General features: G+C 40.6%; 1 protein-coding gene and 1 long non-coding RNA gene across 3 annotated transcripts in view; one reads left to right on the forward strand and one right to left on the reverse strand.

Annotated features, from left to right (window-relative positions):
- Positions 1–4,344, reverse strand: part of CREB3L2 (cAMP responsive element binding protein 3 like 2) — a 122,418-nt gene extending 118,074 nt beyond the window's left edge. For both annotated transcript variants that reach the window (XR_014016687.1, XM_081244470.1), the window contains exon 1: positions 3,858–4,344. Coding sequence is in view for 1 of the 2 variants with exons in the window: in XM_081244470.1 (XP_081100596.1) it covers positions 3,858–3,959 (102 nt within the window). In the remaining variant the exon portion in view is untranslated. The remainder of the gene's footprint in view (positions 1–3,857) is intronic.
- A 400-nt stretch (positions 4,345–4,744) lies between these two features.
- LOC308622653 lies at positions 4,745–18,355 on the forward strand. The gene is made up of 3 exons (XR_014016672.1): positions 4,745–6,529; positions 16,403–16,485; positions 17,276–18,355. It is a non-coding gene; the product is annotated as an uncharacterized lncRNA (long non-coding RNA).
- Positions 18,356–22,917: the final 4,562 nt, after the last annotated feature.

Consider the following 22,917-nt stretch of genomic DNA (forward strand, 5'->3'; position numbering starts at 1 on the left):
CCCTCCCTCTCTTAACCTCTAGTCCCTCAAGTCCCCTTACCAGAAAAACATCAGCCATCTGTTTCTTGAGCATCCGCCCAGATATAGTCAGTGCATGTAATAATATACATAGATAAGATTTATAGACTGTTTTGCTCTTTAAATTGCAAAATCCCACAGTAAATTCCCAGAAATGTAATTTGCACAGAATCTTACAGGAAACACAACATGAATGTTAGAAACATCCAACATCCTGGCAGGTTTAGGGGAAGGGACAAGGCTTCTTGCAATGATTTGAAACCATAATATATACACTCCTCATTTTTATATCTGCCATCTTTTCTGAAACCAGTTTTCACTTGTATTCACTCCAGAAGCAATAGCTTTCCTAAATGTACTACTCACTGATTTAAAATTATATCTCATCATCTGTATGGGAACTATTTTTTCAGCTTCAAGAGGAAGCCCAAAGCTCTAATAATTCAGGATCTAATGAGCAAGTCCAAATTCGCTCTGTGTGGTTCATTATTTTATAGACTTTGAAACTGTCTCCTCTAAGCCTTTGTCCTTCTGGACCCAGAAGTTTTCTTCATAACTAACCAAATGAGAAAAACACTGCTCCTGATGGCTCACAGAAGGCACCTGGGAGATGTGACAATCCCAGCCTCGGGCAACTTCTGTATTTTTAAAATCAAGTAGGTGACAGTTTTGCTAAAACAGGGCATTAGCAATCATGCGTGTGGTAGCTAAATCCCTATTTAGAGCAAAGAGAGTGATCATGCTAGGAAGGGTTGGTGGCTGCACTGCCACCCCAGTTAAATATTAGCTGCCTTCAGACTCAGCAATTTCTGACTCCCCATCCTCTGACTCAGTTCCTTTTAAGTCTGGATCCTTCATTCATACAGCATAGTGGGCAAGAGCTTGGGCTTTGGAGGCAGGTAGACTTGAGTTTAAATGACCTTTTACCAAGTCACTTAAACTCATTAAGCCTCAGTTTTCTTATCTGTAAAACGACTCCTTCACTGGATCATTGAGATATCCTCTTTTTTTGGCTGTGCCCTGCAGCATGAGGGATCTTAGTTCCCTGATTAGGGATCGAACCTGTGCCTCCTGCAGTGGAAGCTCGGAGTCTTAACCACTGAACCGCCAGGGAAGTCCCACTGATACATCATTTTTGTAAAGCACTAAGTACAATGCCTTTCATGAGAACCAGCTACATAATCTATGGGACCTGCTACAAAATGCAAACGTGTGGGCCCTTGTTCAAAAATTATTGAGGATCTCAAGATGGTGAGAGCAGAGCATCAGAGTGTGGGGCCCTGTGGGACTGCACAGGTGGCAGGCCCACGAAGCCAGCCCTCCCTTTCAGACAATAAATATACAACAGATGGTAGTACACTATCTTACCAATTTCCCAGCTTACATTTGTACCTTACCCTCCCTGCAGGCTCTCCACTCCCTTTGAGATGCCTAATCCACTCAACTTGGAAAGTTTCACTGGGCCATTCCAAAAACAGGCACTCTGCCTCAGAAGTAACCTGCATTTTTACAAGAAAATAACTGACAAAAATGGGGGGGGGATCTAAAACAGAAGGTGATGTTACCATAAGCTCATGCCAGACACACTCCCACCTTAGAGCCTTTGCTCTGGCTTTTCATCCTGCTGAGATAACCTTCTCCCCTACTTCAGGCCTAGAGTGTAAGCTTCCCAAGGTCAAGAATTTTGAGGGTTTTTTGGTTCACTGATGTATCCCAACTGCTTAGAACAGTGTTTCGCACATAGAAGCTCTTCAATAACCATTCATTGAAGGAACAAATAAATCTGTGAGTGAATGCATCATCAGGCCATCCTTTTTCCACTTGGAGGTCAGGCCATTTCTCATTATGGACAAATGGCAATAATAACCAGCTCTGCAACTGGATACCCAACAGAGTTCAAGAAACAGATGGGAAAGTTATCTATTTTCAAATCTCTGCCAAACTCCCCTTAGTTTAGAAGGAATATAACCCCGTTGTCTGTGCTACCAAATCCAATACGTCTTTCAGCATGAATTCATATACTCAGTTTGGGGGCCACGGCTTGCAGCAATGACGAGTGGCATTTTATATGAGTGAGCTGCCCAGAAGAGAAACACGTCCCTAAGTGGCACACATAAAAGTAATTAAAAATAAAATCAAATTAGAAGAAAAATAATCACCCATCACTGCTTCATTACAATGACATAGAAAAACTAAGCCCTTGCTACCAAAAGGAAGGTAAGGTCTCTACCCCTGAAACTGTGCATGAAGATGTCAGTTAGACCCAGTCCAAACTGTCCTGCCTGAAGTTGTCACAGTCACAGTCTGTGTCACAATGTCACAGTCACGGGTAGCATCTCAAACCCTGGCATAAGATCTCAGAAAGGCAAGTCACGAGGCCTGAGAAAGGGAACGCGGATGCTGTGCATAATTCATCCCACCAGCTGAAAGATAACCCAAAGCATTACAGCTGCGGGATGAGACATTTTCACAGTACTCATGAGAACAAAAGAGAAGAGCTGCCCCTCGCAAATGGTTAAAATGTGGCCTATGTCAGGAGAAACATCTGGAGATACTATCAGAAGATATTTGACGGCCAGCGTTCTCTGAGCTCTGTCCTGGCAACGGGAAGTACATCTGGGCCCCCAATCCAAAGGCAGCCCACGCGGTGTCCTTGGGACAGACTCAGTGAGCAAAGACCAGAAGATCACACCACACATCTGGCTTTTGACCCGGCATGAACTTCCACTACCTCTCTGCCCTGCACTCGGCATGTTTTCAACAAGCCATTCTCAGCCACCACAAATGCCTTGGTGGGAATCACAGGGAGGCCCTCATCCCTTTTCCCAAAATAACGTCAGTCAGAGGCAAAGGCCAAAGGGGTGGAGCCTGCAGGCCATTTTGAAAAAGTTTCAAATATCCTGGCACTGACTCCATTAAAAGAATCATGAAGGGGAAATAGCCAAGCCTCTAATTTTCTCATTAGTGTCTCTCTCTATACAAACTCTGCATTTGTAAAAAAGAAACAAAGGCATCTCACAATAAAGTCATATTATCAGTGCTGGCTGTTGGAAACAAAATTTCATTTTGCAAATTTAATACCCAAAACTTGAAATTGAAAACTTTATAAGAAATGTGTGTGCTCTGTGACAGTTTAATGCCCAAAGGGATCTCTGGGGCATAAGACTGAGCAAGGAGCTGGTGAGCTGTCCCACCTTCTCCAAAGCCTTTCTGAAATATGCGCTGCCTCAGATTTTCCATTCTCCTTTGCTGATCTTTCCTCTGAAGAAGGAGGAAGCAGATTTCTTGGCTGAACAGTTAAAGGAGCCAAATAAAGTAGTCTTCCTCCTAATACGAAGGGACCTTTTTTCAAAACACACACACACACACACACACACACACACACACACAAGTATACTTCCTAAAATTCAAATAAGAAAGGAAGAGAAAGAGAGAATATGACAGCGAAGGAAAAAATGCTACTTTATTTTGCCCAGTTTTAAAAAAATCTTCCCACAGAAATTAGTAGCAAACTAAACAGAGGCAGATTATCAAAACATCTACCATTTCTCCTGCTTTACAGCGCAATACGAAATGATATAGCATATGTGAAAAGCCCTCGGGGAAAAGAGTATAAGTTGCTGAAGCAATACAAAGCGTCGTTACTATTATCAAAAGTTTGAAAGAGACAGCGGCCCACCTTCACTGTTCAGCTAGAAAAACCACATCTCTCCCCAGATCTCTCCATTCTGGGCATGCTCTTCCCAAATACTTCCTTCCCAGTTCCCTGTCCCGAGCTGGTCCTCTGATGACACTTCCCCCTCTCAAGCCTCCCCTTCGCCGCCCCGCCAAGTCCTCACCGTGTGATACATGAGAGCCTCGGTTTCCCCGGGCTCTGACAGCTCGCTCAGCTTGCGGTCCCACTGCAGGACGCTCTGCTCCCCGCTCTCCAGCACCTCCATGGTGGTCCGAGGTGCGCTGGGCCGAGGATGCTGAGGGCAGGAGGGGAGCGGGTAGGGCGGCCTCGGAGGGCGAGAACCGCCTCTGCGTGAGTGTGTGTGCGTGTGTGTGCGTATGCGTGTGGCTTATGCACTTAGGAAGGAAAACGTTCGCTCCTCTGCCTGAGAGAGAATTGCCAAGGGCTCCGGTCCAGCGTCCTCGGAGATCTGAGAATCCCCAGAGGAGACAGACTGTCTAGAGATCAGACCGAAGGCTGAGGAGAATAGAGCAGGGTGTGTATCCAAAATAAAGGCAGGAGATCAGTACTCATCCCAAGAAAAGCCCTTCTCAATAAGCTCACTTTCCACTACTGCTCCAGACACAAACTTTGAGATTCCCCAGAGCTCCTCAGCTCTGCTCCAGGATACAGCTATGACTCCTCCTCCCTCCAGGGCGGGGACCAATCGGGTGCTCACTTCTCCCACCCTACCCAATCAGAAGTCTTTCTCTCCGTCCAGAGGCAGGGACACCGAGAAGTCTCCGCCCAGGCTTTGGAATGTGGGCGGGCAGCGCCTTTGACGTCACCGGGGAGCTACTCCGGTTTTACTACAGCCGGCAGCCGAGGTCTGCGGCAGCCGACAAATGGAGTGCCTGAGCCCAGGAGTGATGGACTGGGGGCGCAACCAATGAGGAAGGAAAGCCTGGGAGGGACAGCCAATCAAATAGCGACAAGAATACATTTTATAAGAGGGAGGGTGCGCTCAGTCGCCTGAGAATCCAGAGAAATTAGCGCGCGCGTCTAGGGGAAGAGAGTGCCGCTGGGAGGCCTGATTTACGTAGTGTCCTAAATATTTTCCAGTAGTTTAGCTCATTTGAGTCTTTCAGGATTTTTAAAAAATAAGTCACATATTACACACAAATATAAATATTCCCTATTATGCATGAATTCATGTTAGCACATATCTGGCAAATTGTAATTGCTTGTGCTTCAGGTTTTTCTCCCGCTTTCTGTTAGGCTCTTCTCCTGACGTGTTTTTTATGGGCTCTTCTTATTCTATTTTTTTCTTTTATTTACCCAACAGACATTGTTGAAAAGAGCCAACGGCTTCCTTTTCCAGGTCATAGAGATTTTACCTCAGTGGAAGAGTCAGACAAACAGGTAAAGAAAGAAACGTATAATGTCAGAAACTGGTAACTGCTATAAAGAAAAATCAAAGAAAGGTAAGAGGATGAGGCAGATCGATGCTATTTTAGATAGCAATCAGGGAAGTTCTTTCTGGGTAGGTGACGTTTGGGAACAGACCTGAATGAAATGAGGTTTTGGGAGAAGCTGGTGTTTTACAGACATCCAAGGAGACAAGTGTGGCTGCGGATTGAGGTGCCAGGGAGTGAGTGAGGGGAGAGGTGGCCTGAGAGATGGGCAGGGGACAGACCACCAGGCCTGCCTATATTGGGAAAGAGATAGCCTCTTCTAGACTATTTTCCCTCAACTTGTGATTTTTCTCCTCCTTTCAGACTCCTTTTTTTTTCTTTTTTAAAATTAATTTTTATTGGAGTATAGTTGCTTTACAATATTGCATCAGACTCCTTTTAAGGAAACAAAGTGCTTGCATATATAGTTTGCTCACTTTAAATGTAAGGGAGTCTTTGCCAGTTGTCTCTAGAAGTTTCTTACAATGGCACATTCCGGTATGGAGGTGTTACTTTGTTCCCTTCGCAAGTATTTTTTGGTGGATAGGGTCAGTCCTATTTTGTCTTAGAACTCTATGGTGTCTTTAAGTGGTAGTTTATGGTAGAAACTGTTCCATTTGTCTGGTCCTATCTCCTGGGTCGTTGGAGAATATTTTAATGCGTAAGTAGAAATTCTAGTTTATGGGCCCCGTACCTTCCTTGTATAATAGTTTTCTCATTTTTCTCTTAGTCCTTGGTTTTTATTTTCCAGTCTGCTACCTCCTTCACCACATCCTTTTCATAGATCACCTTTTCAATTTTTAGCAACTTTTTCCATTTTTCTTGGCATAACACTCAACATGAGCAAGTGAGGTAAGAAACATGTACACCCTCCTTAAATTGGAATACAAGCATGTATCTGTCAAACATTTCTGCCTTAGGCAACGTCAGTCCCTGGTTTTGCCCTTTGTGGTTGGCAGTTTCTAAGATGGCTCCGATGATCCTGCTTCCTGGTGTTCACACCCTCTGAAACTGCCTCCCTTTGAGCGTGGGCTGGACCCGGGGCCTTCCTTCTAACAGAGAGAATGTGGCAAAAGCGATGGGATGTCAAAAAATCTTCTGGCTCCTGTCTTGCTCGTTCTCTCCTCCTCTCGTTTGCTTGCTCTGATCTGTGAGCTGCCCTATGGAGAGGCCCACATAGCAAGGAACTGAGGAAGGTGTCCAACTAACAACCGACAAGGAACCGAGTCCCTCAATCCGATGACCCAGGAGCAACTGGACCCTGTTAATATAACCACTTGAGTGACTGTGGAAGCAGATCCTCCCCGAGTTGAGCCTTGAGATGACTGCAGCCTTGCGAGAGACCCAGAGTCAGAGGACTCAGCTATGCCATACCCAGATTCCTGACCCGCACAAACTAAAGGTAAGACGTTTATATTGTTTTAAGCCACTGACTTTTTCCTTCAGAAAATCAGTAACATAATAATTGGTTTCCTAAATGCTTGGTTAAATTTATCTGTATTGCCATAGTAATATAGTAATGTCACAATTCCTAAATGGTTTTTCAGCCTCCTTTGTTGCATGTTTGCTTCTCCCATTCAAGGTACGAAGACTTCTCACCAGCACATTTCTTGTTCTACATCTTGAGTCTAGAGTTTGTCCCCTCCCCTAACATAATTAGGACTTAACAATTTAGCTGACTTTTTTCCCAGCTTCTCTGGCCTCCCTTAAAAAGTAGCAGCACTCAGGAATTCCCTGGCGGTCCAGTGGTTATTACTCGACGCTTTCACTGTGGTGGCCCAGGTTCAGTCCCTGGTGGGGGAACCAAGATCCTTCAAGCTGCATGGCGCCACCCAAAAAACAAAAAAAAAAGTAGCAGTGCTTGCTCCTCTGACTGGTTTTGGATTTGGTTTGGTTTTGTTTTTTTGAGATATAATTGACATAGCACACTTATTAGTTTCAGGTGTACAACATAATGATTCGATATTTATATATATTGTGAAATGATCACCACAATGTCTAGTTATAGTCACCATGCTGTATATTATAGCCCCAGGACTTATGTATATGTATTTTATAACTGGAAGATTGCCTTTTGACTCCCTTCACCCATTTTGCCCACCCCCAACTCCTGCCTGGGAATCACCAGTCTGTTTGTATCCATGAGTTTGCTTGTATGTTTGTTTAGACTCCACCCAAGTGAGATTATACAGCATTTGTCTTTCTTTGTCTGGCTTATTTCAGTTACCATAATGCCCTCAAGGTCCAGCCATGCTGTTGCAAATGCCAGGATTTCCTTCTTTTTAATGGCTGAATAACATTCCAATTTATACATATACCACATTTTCTTTATCCATTCATCCACTGATGGACACTTGCTTCTGTGTCTTGGCTATTGTGAATAATGCTTCAAGGAACGTGGGGGTCAGGATATCTTTTTGAATTAGTGTTTTCTTTTCCTTTGATTAAATAGCCAGAAGTGGAATTGCTGGATCATAGGATAACTGTATTTTTAAGTTTTTGAGGAACTCCATACTGATTTCCAGAGTGGCTGCACCAATTTACATTCGCACCAACAGTGTACAAGTATTCCCTTTTCTCCACATCCATGCCATCTCTTGTTTTTTCTTGTCATTTAATAGCTATCCTAACAAGTGTGAGGTGATATCTCATTGTGGTTTTGATTTGCATTTCCCTGATGACTAGTGATGTTGAGCACCTTTTCATATTCCTGTCGGCCATCTGTATATCTTTTTTTTAAAGTTATTTATTTATTTATTTGGCTGCATTGGGTCTTCGTTGCCGTACGTGGGCTTTCTCTAGTTGTGGCGAGTGGGGGCTACTTGCAGGCTTCTCATTGCGGTGGCTTCTCTTGTTGCAGAGCACAGGCTCTAGGTGCATGGTCTTCAGTAGTTGTGGCATGCAGGCTCAGTAGTTGTGAGGCATGGGCTTAGTTGCTCCACAGCATATGGGATCTTCCCGGACCAGTACTCAAACCCATGTCCCCTGCATTGGCAGGCAGATTCTTAACCACTGCGCCACCAGGGAAGTCCCTGTATATCTTCTTTAGAAAAATGTCTATTCAGATCCTCTGTCCATTTTTTAATCAGATTTTTGTGTATTTTTTGCTATTTAATTATACAAACCTTTTATTTTTTGATATTAAACCCTTATCAGGTATGTGACTTGCATATATTTTTTCCCATTTAATAGGTTGCCTTTTCATTTTGCAGGTGGTTTCCTTTGCTGCACAAAGCCTTTTGGTTTGATGTAGTCTCAACTTTTAATTTTTGCTTTTGTTGCCTTTGCTTGGTGACAAATCCAAAAAAAAATCATTACCAAGGCAAATGTCAAGGATCTTACCACCCATGTTTTCTTCTAGGAGTTTTAGGGCTTCAGGTCTTATGTTCAAGTCTTTAATACATTTTGAGTTAATTTTTGTGTATTATGTAAGATAGGGGTCCAGTGTCACTCTTTTGCATGTGACTGTTCAGTTTTCCCAACATCATTTGTTGAAGAGACTGTCCTTTTTTCATTGTATATTCTCAGATCCTTTGTCATAAGTTAATTGAACATGTATGCATGGGTTTATTTCTGGGCTTTCTATTCTGTTACATTGATCTGTGTGTCTGTTTTTATGCCAATACAATAATGTTTTGATTATTATAGCTTTGTAATGTAGTTTAGAATCAAGAAGCATGATGCCTTCAACTTTGGTCTTCTTTCTCAAGATTGCTTTGGCTATTTGGGGTCTTTTCTGGTTCCATACAAATTTTAGGATTGTTTGCTCTACTTCTGTGAAAAATGCCCTTGGAATTTTGGTAGTGACAGCATTGAAACTGTAGATCACTGTGAGTAGTATGGACATTTAACAACATTAACTCTTTCAATACATAAATGGAATATCTTTCCATTTATTTGTGTCTTATTCAGTTTCTTTCATAAGTGTCTTACAGTTTTCCATGTGCAGGTCTTCCACCTCCTTGGTTAAGTTTATTCCAAGGTATTTTATTCTTTTTCATGCAATTGTAAATGAAATTATTTTCTTAATGTATCTTTCTGATAGTTCATTATTAGTGTATGGAAATGCAACAGATTTTTACATATTGATTTTTATATCCTGCCACTTTACTGAATTTGTTTTTTAGTTCTTAGAGTATTTTGCTAGAATCTTTAGGGTTTGCTACATATAATAACATGTCATCTGCAAATAGTGACAGTTTCCTTCTTCCTATCTGGATGCCTCTATTTCTTTTTCATGTACCTGTTGCTCTGACTAGGACTTTCAATATTATTTTGAATAAAAGTGGTGAGGGTAGGAATCCCTGTCTTGTTCCTGATCTTAGAGGAAAAGCTTTCAGATTTTCACCATTGAGTATGATGTTAGCTGTTGGCTTCTCATATATGGCCTTCATTATGTTGAGGTACATTTCCTCTATACTCACTTCTGAGATTTTTATCATAAATGAGTGTTGAATTTTGTCAAATGATTTTTCTGCACCTTTTGAGATGATCATGTGATTTTTGTCCTTCATTTTGTTAATGTAATATATCACATTAATTGATTTGTGAATATTGAATCATCCTTGCATCCCTAGAATAAATCCCACTTGATCATGGTATATGATCCTTTTAATGTATTGTTGAATTTGGTTCGCTAGTATCTTATTGAGGATTTTTGCATCTGTGTTCATTAGTAATATTGGTCTGTCTTTTTCTTTTCTTGTGGTGTCCTTGTCTGGGTTTCATATCAGAATAGTGCTGGCTTGGTAAAATGAGTTTGGAAGTATTCTCTTTTCTTTTATGTTTTGGAAAAGTTTGAGAAGGATTGGTATTAATTCTTCTTTAAATGTTTGGTAGAATTCAGCAGTGAAGCCATCTGGTCCTTGACTTTTGTTTGTTGGGAGGATTTAATAAAAATCAACTGATTCAATCTCCTTATTAGTAATCAGTCTTTTCAGATTTTCTTTCTTCCTGATTTAGTCTTGGTAGGTTTATGTTTCTAGGAACTTATCTATTTCTTCTAGGTTGTCCAATTTGTTGGTGTATATTCATAGTAGTCTCTTAAGAGCTTTTGTATTTTGGGACTTCCCTGGTGGTCCAGTGGGTTAGACTCCGCACTCCCAATGCAGGGGGTCCGGGTTTGATCACTGATCAGGCAGGGAACTAGATCCCACATGCCTGCCGCAACTAAGAGTCTGCATGCCACAACTAAGAAATGCACATGCCACAACTAAGGAGTCCACATGCTGCAACTAAGAAGCCCGCATACCGCAACTATGAGCCCACATGCCGCAACGAAAAGATCCCACATGCCACAACGAATATCCCATGTGCCGCAACTAAGACCCCATGCAGCCAAAATAAATAAATAAATATTTTAAAAGAAAGATCTTTTGGGGCTTCCCTGGTGGCGCGGTGGTTGAGAGTCTGCCTGCCGATGCAGGGGACACGGGTTCATGCCCTGGTCCGGGAGGATCCCAAATGCCGTGGAGTGGCTGGGCCCATGAGCCATGGCCACTGAGCCTGCGCGTCCGGAGCCTGTGCTCCGCCACAGGAGAGGCCACAATAGTGAGAGGCCCGTGTACCACAAAAAAAAAGATCTTTTGTATTTCTGCATTTACTTTAGTGTTCTCTCCTTTTTTTTCTTGGTGAGTCTAGCTAAAGATTTGTCAACTTTGTTTATCTTTTCAAAAAACCAGATCTTAGTTTCATTGATCTTTTCTATTGTCTTTGAGTTTCTATTTTGTTTGTATATGCTGGGATCTTGGTTATTTTCTACCTTCTACTAACTTTGGGCTTCATTTTTTCTCCTTTTTTAAATTCCTTGAGGTTGTTTAGTTGATATATTTCTTGTATCTTAATGTAGGCATTTATCACTGTGTTTTTGCTGCATCCCATAAGTTTTAGTATGTTGTATTTCCCTTGTCCTTTGTCTCAACGTATTTTTGATTTTTCTTTTGATTTCCTGTTTGACCCATTAGTCGTTCAGTAGCATGTTGTTTAATCCCCACATATATTTGAATTTTCTAATTTGCTTCTTATAACTGATCTCTAGTTTCATACCACTGTGGTTAGAAAAGATGCTTTATAATGATTTCAATCTTCTTAAATGTATTAAGACTTGTTTTGTGGCCTAACATGATCCATCCTGTACACTTGAAAAGAATGAGTATTCTGTTGCTTTTGGATGGAATGGTGTGTGTGTGTGTGTGTGTATGTGTGTATACACATATATATAAGTTGATGTGGTCTAACCTGTCATTTAAGGCCTTATTGATTTTCTTTCTGGATGACCTATCCATTGATGAAAGTGGGGTATTAAAAGTCCCTACTATTATTGTATTGCTGTCTATTTCTCCCTTTAGATGTGTTAATATTTACTTTATATATTTAGGTGCTTCTATTTTGGGTGCATAAATATTTACAAATGTTATATTCTCTTGTTGGATTGACCCCTTCATCACTATATAATGACCTTCTTTGTCTCTTATTACAGTCTTTCTCTTAAAGTCTATTTTGTCTGATATAAGTATAGCTATCCCAGCTTTCTTTTGGTTTCCATTTGCATGAAATATTTTTCCAGTTGTTCACTTTCAGTCTGTGTGTGTCCTTATATCTGAAGTGAGTATCTTATAGGGAACATATAAATGTGTCTTGTCTTTTTATCCATTTAGCCACTCTGTCTTTTGATAGGAAAACTTAGTCCATTTACATTTAAAGGAATTATCGATAGGTATGTAATTGTTGCCATTTTGTTAATTGTTTTCTAGCTGGTTTATAATTCCTCTGTTCCTTTCTCGTTCTCTTGGTCTCTTCCTTTGTGATTTAGTGATTTGCTATAATGGTAATTCTAGATATCTTTCTCTTTATATTTTGTGTATCTAGTATAGGTTTTTGCTGTGTGGTCACAATGAGGCTTACAGAAAACAACTTGTATTTATCATATTCTATTTTTAGTTGATAATAACTTAAGTTTGAATGCAGTCTAAGGCTCTCCCTCTTATCCCCCCATTTTGTTTTTGATGTCACAACTTACATCTTTTTATCTTGTGTATCCATTAAAAATTAGTGTATAATCTACGACAAAGGAGGCAAGAATACACAATGGAGAAAAGACAGTCTCTTCGATATGTGGCACTGGGAAAGCTGGACAGCTGCATGTAAAAGAATGAAATTAGAACATTCTCTAACACCACACACAAAAATAAACTCAAAATGGATTAAAGACCTAAATGTAAAGCCATACACTCTAAAACTATTAGAGGAAAACACAGGCAGAACACTCTTTGACATAAATCTCAGCAATATCTTTTTCGATCTGTCTCCTAGGGTAATGCAAATAAAAACAAAAATAAACAAATGGGACCTAATTAAACTTGAAAGCTTCTGCACAGCAAGGGAAATCATAAACAAAATGGAAAGACAACCTACAGAATGGGAGAAAATATTTGCACATGATGCAACCAACAAGTGATTAACCTCCAAAATATACAAACAGCACATGCAGCTCAATATCAAAAAAATAAACAACCCAATCAAAAAATGAGCAGAAGATCTAAATAGACATTTCTCCAAAGAAGACATACTTGGCCAAAAAGCACATAAAAAGATGCTCAGCATCACTAATTATCAGAGAAATGCAAATCAAAACTACAATGAGGTGTCACCTCACACCAGTCAGAATGGCCATCATCAAAAAGTCTACAAACAATAAATGCTGGAGAAGGTGTGGAGAAAAGGGAACCAACCCTCTTGCACTGTTGGTGGGAATGTAAATTGATAACAGCCACTATGGAGAACATAGTATGGAGGTTCCTTAAAAAACTAAAAATAGAGCTACCATATGATCCAGCCATCCCACTCCTGGGCATATATCTGGAGAAGACCATACTTTAAAAAGATACATGCACTCCAGTGTTTATTGAAACACTATTTACAGTAGCCAAGACATGGAAACAAGTTAAATGTCCATCAACAGAGGAATGGATAAAGCAGATGTTGTACATATATGCAATGGAATATCATTCAGCCATAAAAAAGAATGAAATAATGCCATTTGCAGCAACATGGATGGATCTAGAGATTATCATACTAAGTGAAGTAAGTCTGAAAGATAAAGACAATATCATATGATATCATTCATTTGTGGAATCTAAAAAAATGATACAAATGAACTTATGTATAAAATAGAAACAAACTGACAGACATCGAAAACAAATTTATGGTTACCAAAGGGGAAAGGTAGGGGGAGGGATAAGTTAGGAGTTTGGGATTAACATATACACACTACTATATATAAAATAGGTAATCAACAAGGACCTACTGTATAGCACAGGGAACTCTACTCAGTACTCTGTAATAACCTATATGGGAAAAGAATCTGAAGAAGAATAGATATAAGTACATGTATAACTAAATAACTTTGCTGTACACCTGAAACTAACACAACATTGTAAATCAACTATACTCCAATATAAAATACAATTTTTTTAAATACCAAAAAAAAAAAAGAAACCAAAAAAAAACCCAAAACAACTTCCCCAGGCCAGTTAAGGTTAGAATTCTTTTATTTTATTTACACTCTTATAATGTCCATATAAAATGTCCATACAGTGTAATGTTCAAAGGAGAAAAGGGTGCTATAATAAAGAAAAATATATATTAAATCATATCCCATAAACTGGATAATTAAAAAACTATAATTTTAATATCAGATATGATCTTTATTATATATTTGATTACCTTATTATAACTGTAAGTTTTGTAAGTTCTATAAATCAAGGAATTATCTAGTTTTGTATTTAGAACTTTTCCAATGTCTGATACAATGTCACATACAACTTTCTGTGTATTTTATAATGTTCATTAAATAAATTAAAGAAAAAGATTATTGTAGTTATAGTTATTTACTCTTTTGTCTTTTAACCTTTATACTAGTTTCGTGATTTACCAGTGAGCTTTTACTGTCATATGTTTTCCTGTTAGTGCCCTTTTGTTTTAGCTTAAAGAAGTTTCTTTAACATTTATTTTAAGGCCAGATGAACCCCTTTTGCTTTTGCTTGTCTGGAAAACTCTCTATCTCTCTTTCAATTCTGAAGGACACCTTTGCCAGGTAGAATATTCTTGATTGGAATTTTTTTTCTTTCAACATTTTGAATATATTGTGCCACTCCCTTCTGTCCTGCAAAGTTCCTGCTGAAAAATCTGCTGCTAGTTTTATGGGAGTTACCCTTGTACATAATAAATTGTTTTTCTCTCACTGCTTTTAAGATTCTTTCCTTGTCTTTAAATTTTGACACTTTGATTTTAATGTATCTTCATGTGGGTCTCTTTGAGTTCATCTTATGTGGAAATTTCTGGGCTTCCTGGACATGGGTGTCTGTTTCTTTCCCAGGTTAGGGAATTTTTCAGCCATTATTTCTTCACATATGTTTCTGCCCCTGTCTCTCTCTCTTCTCTTTCTGGGTCCCCATAATGCAAATGTTGGTCCCCTTGCTGTTGTCCCATAAGTTCCTTAAACTACTCTTTTTTATTATTTTTTCTTTTTGCTGCTCTGTTTGGATGAGTTCCACTACCCTGTCTTTGAGTTCACTAATCTTTCTTCCACTTCATCTAGCCTGATGTTGAAGCCCTTTATTGTATTTTTCAGCTCAGGTGTTGTATTCTTCAGCTCTGTGACTTCAGTTGGTGCTTTGTTATGTTTTCTTTTTATTGAAATTCTCACTTTAGTTCATCCATTCTTCTCTTGAGCTCAGTGAGACTCTTTATGACCATTATTTTGAACTCTTTATCAGACAAATCACTTATCTCTGTTTCATTAAGGTCTTTTTCTGAGGTTTTTTCTTGTTCTTTTGTTTGGAACATGTCACTCTGTTTCTTCATTTTTTTCTTTGACTCTCTTTGCTGGTTTCTATACATTAGCTAGAAGAGCCATTTCTCCCAGTCTTGAAGGAGTGGCCTCATATAAAAGGTTATTGTCCAACCCTGCCTTAACTCTTGGATATCTCTCAAACCACTGTGACTGTCCAAGCAACATACTTTATTCTTAGTGGTTCACAGAGGGTGAGACTATGCCAAGACCTGTTAGTATCCCAAAGGGAAGGCTCTCAGTCAGCACCGAGATTTAGGCTGATTGGAAGTCAGACCTTTAGGCAGCAGGTTGTAAAGAATGCAAATACACCTCTTTCAGGGAAAGACTGGAGACAGGCATTTCTGTCTGGTCCCTCTGCCCTGAGCCCTGGGTGATAGCCAGTCCAGAGCTGTGTCTTTGTTTGGTAGTGTCTCACTGAACCCAAGAACACAAGCCCCACTGGCCACTCGGGCAGGCTATCAAGGGATGTGTTTTTTGGGTCACAGCCACAAAAAGCCAGTGAGCCAGACATGTACACAGCTCTTTTCTCAGAGACCCAACAACCTGGGGTGGGGCAGAGGAAGAGTGTGAAGATGGTATCCACTGGCCTTCCTAGTCTCTGGAGAGGACCATGGTCAGTTCCTAGATGTGTTGAATTAGCAACCTACTCCTCAGGCCACAACTATCAAGGTAAACTAATAGACCTCTTTCACAGAAAGACTGGGACTATGTTCCAGTCTGCTGTCTCTTCACTGTGCCCTAGTGGGGAAAGGGTAATTGGTTCAGAATCCTTTCTCCATTTGTCAGAGTCTTGTGAGACCCACTAGTGTAAGACTTGCTAGCCACCAGCGTCAGGTGATCAAGAGGTGTCTCCTGGGTGGCAACCACAAGCATCAGACAAGTTCACAAGCTCCTTTCCAGGAGCTACTGGCAACCTGGAGTGAGGCAGAGGGAAAACTCATATATGGTGCCTGCTGGCCAGTGTCTTTGGAAAGTATTTCACTTGCCCCTAGATGTGTGTTAAATAAGATGCCTGTCCCTCACTCCAAAGCTTTAAGGTAAGCAAATACGGCTACTTCACAGAAAGACCAGATGCATTTCAGTGGGGCGCTTCAGCATTGGGTCCTGCAGGGTAGCCAGGGGAGTCCATAAGAGCCCTTTAATAACTGTTTCTCAGTTCGCTATAATTTGGTGGGTCTCGTGGACACAAGCCCTGTTGGCTTCCAAAGCCAGATGTTTGGGGAGCTCATCTCTCAGGTGCTGGTCTTAAAAGTTGGGGTGGCAGGTGTAGGGTTCAAACCCTTCACTCAGGGGGAAGCTCAGGGTTGTGAGTTCCTCCCCAATGGTGGGTCACTGCACCAGATGTGGGTTCATGGTAAGATTGTGTCTCAGCCTCTCCTACCCATTTTGATGTGGTTTTTTTCTTGTTTGCTTGCTGTGTAGGAGTCACTCAGCTCCTTTAGGGGTTTCTTTCAGAGGAAATTGTTCCATGTATAGCTGTAGATTTGGTGTGTACATGAGAGGAGGTGAGTTCGGGATTCTCCTATGTTGTTATTGTTGACTAAAAAAAAAGCACAACCTAAAAGTTGAGAATTATGTTTTATTTGGTGAACTTTGTGAGGACTCCAGCCTGAGAGGCAGCCTCTCAAATAGCTCTGAGGGACTGCTCCGAAGAGGTAAGGCAGGAGTCAAGCTATACAGGGGGTTTTGCAACAAAAACCATGTAGTAAGAACATCAAAAGATTACTATGAATTAAAGAAAACCAGACATCTCAAGTTAATGAATTTAGCACTTTTCTGTGTATGGGAAGATGCAAGAGTCTGCACTCATTGAAATCCTTCCTTTGATATGGACCTTATCTAAGGCCAGTATCCTATTCTTTCCCATCCTGATTCCCCTCAGGGTTTGCCGAAGGGGGCTGTAGTGGCTGACCGATTGATGTCCACAATACCCTTTGTTTGCTGATATGGCAGAGGCATTCTTAGTCCACATTATCTTGTCCCCTGTCTATTCTTGATAGATAAATGGTTTGTCTCTGAACATTGCTTTAATGGTTCTGAAGACACAAGTATCTATTTTGTTCTATAATGCTCTTGGCTTTCTACCATACTTTGAGAGTTTTCATTCTATTTTACTTTATTCTATCCCTTAACTCTAGTTTGGAATGGGAGCAAGATTCTACTGCTCCTTGATATTCCTTCTTTTAATTCTCCCTATTCTAACCATATTCAGTTTAACAAAGACAGTTTCCAGCACTGAGGAATTTCTTTCCATTATCATTACTTAACTAGAAATGGTGTCTTTCGATTTCACAGTCATTATTCTTTCCTGCACGTAGCACACAGAGGAGAGATGATGTCTGGAAGAATCCCCCCCCCTAGAAAATGAGGGATTACAGGAGTGGCTATGGAGTCCTTTAACCCTGAGGGATCCTGAAAAAAATGGTATGAGAACCCTGAGCAACAAGATAAAGAATCAAACAAAAGGAGGAGGTGAAGGGAGATGCTCTCAACCTCTGAGGAGTCAGCCCTGAGGAGACAGTGAGCTGGAAAGGGCTGGAGGGCACAAGTGCCTTGGCTTCAGATACAATTGCTTGTTGACAGAGAATAGCCCCTGAGGCGGGTCCTGGGTGGTTCCACTCTGCCTGAAGCCTAGGAAACATATGTCTCTCTCTTGATTTCTGAGAGGGGGCTAGGAAAGCCTAGAGAGCTTGGAAAATCTAATAAAAAATCTGTAAAAAATCTTCCTATCCTGGCAAGATCAGAGATGGCAGAGCCAACGTGGAGCCACAGTGAAGCTGCTGTGAAGAACAGGAATTGCTGCCGGTGTGGGCAGTTGCAGCCACGTGTTGCTGGCCCGCCTGCGCACCTTTGCTGCCCTCAGAAGATCTTGGCTACACCCTCCCAGTACCACAAGGCAGCTTCCCAATCACATTCTGAATCTGTGCTCACGTTAATTTGCCAGTGAGACTGAGCTGGCTAATACACTACAGCTTCTTTTAAAATGTGAGAGAACATTTTCTCAGCCAACTGGCTGGTGTGTGTGTGTGTGTGTATGTGTGTGTGTGTGTGTTTTCCTTAACTTTTTATTTCAATGGGTTTATTAAGGTATAATTCACATGTAATAAACTACACGTTAAAGACGACACATATTTGACAAGTTTTGACATATACCCATGAAACCACCACAGTGAAGATAATGAATGTATTCATCGCCTGTAATAATTTCCTGTTGCCCCTTTATCATCCCTCCCTCCCACTCTTCATCCACCTCCCTCTGCCAGACATTCATTTATCTGATTTCTGTCACTATAGATTAAATTGTAGTTCCTAGAGTTTTATATAAATTGGATTCATATACTGTGTTCTCTCTTTTGAGAGAATAGCATAAGTATATTTCAGTCAGCATAAATATTTTTATTTTATTTTATTTTATTTTATTAAATAGCATTAAAAGTGTGAAACAGCACAAAAGTGTGAAAAATGTAACATTAAATAGACCACACAAATGACGTAGTTTATACACAATGGAATATTACTCAGCCGTGAAAAGGAATGAAATTGGGTCATTTGTAGGGATGTGGATGGACCTGGAGACTGTCATACAGAGTGAAGTAAGTCATAAAGAGAAAAACAGATATATTAGTGCATATATGTAATCTAGAAAAATGGTACAGATGAACCAGTTTGCAAGGCAGAAATAGAGACGCAGGTGTAGAGAACAAACGTATGGACACCAAGTGGGGAAAGCGGGGGTGGGATGAATTGGGAGATTGGATTGACATATATACACCAATATGTATAAAATAGATAACTAATAAGAACCTGCTGTATAAAAAATAAATAAAATAACATTAGCTAACTGTTTGAAAATAAAATTTTATAACCCCTACCTTACAACTTATGTGGAAATAAACTTCAGATGGACTAAGTATGAGTGTAAAAGGAAATGAAGCTGTTCAGAGTAGAGATAAAACACTTACAATTTTAGTGTGAGAGCAATCTAGGCATAATATAAAATGCAGAAAACATAGGAAAAGCTAGATTTGTGTATACCTAGATATATGTGTGTATGTATGTATATATGTATATATACTTATATACACATATATATATCCACACAGAATATGTAACTTAAATAAATATCATTAAAACGTTATACGTGCTGTTGTTAACCTGAATCTTTTTTAGTGAAGGTCTTTTTTTAATTGCTTTTCCCTCTACTCCCATCCCATCTCATGTAAACAATGTTAACAGCCTGGTATGTACCTTTCCACACTTTACTTTGTGCTCATATAGTTCTGTACAAATACACACACATATAGGGGAGCTTGGTCATTGTTACATTATGCACACTTCCCTGCATTTTGCTTTCCTTACTTAACAGTAGATCTTGAAAATCCCCCAAGTCCTGCAATATAGATCTAATGCGTTTTTGTTAATGACTGACTAAAAAGGACTATTAAAAGATAACTGAGGGGCTTCCCTGGTGGCGCAGTGGTTGAGAGTCCGCCTGCCGATGCAGGGGACACGGGTTCGTGCCCCGGTCTGGGAGGATCCCACATGCCGCGGAGCGGCTGGGCCCGTGAGCCATGGCTGGTGAGCCTGCGCGTCCGGAGCCTGTGCTTCGCAACGGGAGAGGCCACAACAATGAGAGGCCCACATACCGAAAAAAAAAAAAAAAAAAAAGATAACTGAGACATACTTAAAATTTAAATAGTTTGCTTGAGCAAAAAGCGATTTGAAGCAGGCAGCAGTGAATCTAGCAGATAGAAAAGAGCTCCAAGGAGCTGTACAGAACGAAAGACTTACAGACAAAAGGGAGCGGGAACAAGGAAGTTAACAGTGGGCCAAAAAAATCAGGTTGGTTATGGCAAGGTTATTTTCCTTTAGGGAATGGCAGGGGTCTATCAGGCAGTTTACCTAATGCTGCTCAGGAGATTCCATTTCTGGCGGAGCAGAAACTCTATTTATGTTAAGTCTCAGTTTGGTGGCACTTAGCATAAGTGACTCCATTTGGGGCCTGTTGTCTTATTTTAACAGGATAAAGCACTTTTTATTCCCCGATTGATAAGCATTTATTCCATTTCCAGATTTTACTTCTAGAAACATCAGTTATATGAAATGGGTTAATACGCCTTTCTCTTTTGAATTTCCCTATAAGTGACCTTCTCCTAGTAATGGAAGATTAGGTTCCAATTGTTGCATTTGACAGCCTGCAGAGCACCTGGTGCCCAGAGAGCAGGATTGGGGTTCCCAGAGTGGAGGACAGGAAGGAGCAGGGAAATTAAAGGGCGTGAAGGGCCGGGAAGAGACAGAGGCCTCAAAGATAGATTTTGCCATGCCATATTTTTTGCCTCAAACCAGTGTATGCCCCTCACCTTAGGATATTGTTTGTGATATGTCACAAGAGAAGGTGGTGGAGTCCAGAGATTACTAGAAGGAGGATGGAAGACACAACCAAACTGAAACAAAACATCTGAACTAGAAAGGACAGGAACTTATGTTTCAGCCAGAATTTTGTTCATTTCTACAACACTGTCACCATGTGGCTACAGAAGAACATTGCAGCTAGCAAACCTGAAGTTGTGGGTTGGAAGAGCTGAATAGTCATTAAAAAGAACGATCTCTTGGGACTTACCTGGTGGTGCAGTGTTAAGAATCCACCTGCCAATGCAGGGGACATGGGTTCGAGCCCTGGTCTGGGAAGATCCCATGTGCTGTGGAGCAACTAAGCCCGTGCGCCACAACTATTGAGCCTGCGCCCTAGAGCCCGCGAGCCACAGCTACTGAGCCCGTGAGCCACTACTGCTGAGCCCGTGTGCCACAACTACAGAAGCCCATGCACCTTGAGCCCGTGTTCTGCAACAAGAGAAGCCACTGCAGTGAGAAGCCCATGCACTGCAATGAAGAGTAGCCCCCACTTACCACAACTAGAGAGAAGCCCACACACAGCAATGAAGACCCCACGCAGATATACATACATACATACATACATACATACATACATACATAAAATTTTAAAAAAGAAGAAAAGAGCAATCTCTTATGTTCTATCTTAATTTTCACCTCACAGATCAACATGTAGAACATTTCCATCAACCCAAAGAGTGCCCTTGTGCCATTTTCAAACCAGTACTCTCCTATCATCACTTTTCCAACTTCTAATATTTGCTGTTCTTAAGCATGATCTAAATGCAGTCCTACGGAACATACTCTTTTGTATCTGGTTCACAATGTCTATGAGATTCAACCATGATGTTGCGTGTACAGTCAATTCTTGTTATTCGCAGTAGTTGCATTCTATAAATTCTTCACAGACATTGAATTAGCAAATACTGAACCATTACTCCTGCAAGTCTACTCACGACAGTTTCATCAACTGATCAATGTGTATCAACAAACATATCAATGTATATAAAAGTGTATTAGCTGATCAGTGCATGTAAACAAGCAAACTCAAAATCAGTACCTTGTTTTCTGTGTGTTTCTGTTTAAAGAGGCCTTACTTAATATATATTGTTGATTCATTAACATTGAACTCATTGCTGACAGCACTGCAGCTCACGCCTCACACCGGAAAGAAGCTTATCTAACACACTGATTTTCTCTGTAAAGCACATCACAGCCTTCTTGTGCTTAGGAACACTAGGCAACATTTCAGCACTATACTTGGGGGGCCATTTTAAACAGTGAAATCAACATCAAACAGCACAAAAGTGTGAAAAATGTAACATTAAATAGACCACACAAATGACGTACGTTTATAGTATGAGAGCTGAAACAAGAGGTCGGAGCATGGCCTTGTTCAGCCTCACCGGAAACACACACACCACGTGACTCAGATTTTTCACCATTCTGCAGGTCCATGAGTGACCGTGAAAATGCCTATTGAGGGGCTTCCCTGGTGGCGCAGTGGTTGAGAGTCCGCCTGCCGATGCAGGGGACGTGGGTTCGTGCCCCAGTCCAGGAAGATCCCACATGCCGCGGAGCGGCTGGGCCCGTGAGCCATGGCCGCTGGGCCTGTGCGTCCGGAGCCTGTGCTCTGCAACGGGAGAGGCCACAACGGTGAAAGGTCCGCGTACCGCAAAAAAAAAAAAAAAAAAAAAAAAGAAAATACCTATTGATTGTGGACTTACAAATAAATGTTTGCAAACAGGAAAATTCTCAAATACAGAATTCATGAATAACATGGGTTGATTATATCTGTACTTTGTTTTTTTTCTACTGCAGAGCCATAGAATTATTGTATGTATACAGCACTATTGGTTTGTTTATCTTTTCACCTGTAGATGGAATTTGGGATTGTTTCCTATTCAGGGCTAGTATGAATTAAGCTTTTATGAACATTCTTGTACAAACTGTTTTGTGGAAATACACACACATTTCTCTTGGATAGATGTATACCTAGCTGTGAAATTACTGTGGATGTTCAGCTTTATTAGAAAGTTTCAGTTTTCCAAAGTGGTTCTCATCATTTTCTACGCTCATCAGCAATCTGGGAGTTTCACTTGCTCCACATCCTCACCAACACCTGCCTTAGACAGGTGGGCGTATACTGGTGGTTTTAATTTGCATTTACCCAATGATTAATGATGTTGCATACCTTTTCATACACTTGCTGACCATTTGGATATATTTCTTTGTGAAGAACTTTTTCGAGTCTTTAGTCCAATTTTAGTTGCGATATTTATCTTTTGTATTACTGATTTATAGGAATTCTTCATAGATTCTACATGTAACTTCTTTGTCAAGAACTTGTATGTATGAATTTACATTTATGTATTTGCAATACACGTAGTATAATTTTTTTCTCCCAGTGTGTGGTTTGCCTTTTCACTTACTGAATGGTGACTTGTGATGAGTTGAAGTTTAAAATTTCAAATAAGTCCAATTTGTCGATTTTTCATTTAAGATTAGTGCTTTTTGTGTTCTAAGAACACTTTGCTTACCCGTAT

Source organism: Mesoplodon bidens (assembly GCF_964165515.1).
Source record: "Mesoplodon bidens genome assembly, chromosome: 9".
Lineage (NCBI taxonomy): Eukaryota > Metazoa > Chordata > Mammalia > Artiodactyla > Ziphiidae > Mesoplodon > Mesoplodon bidens.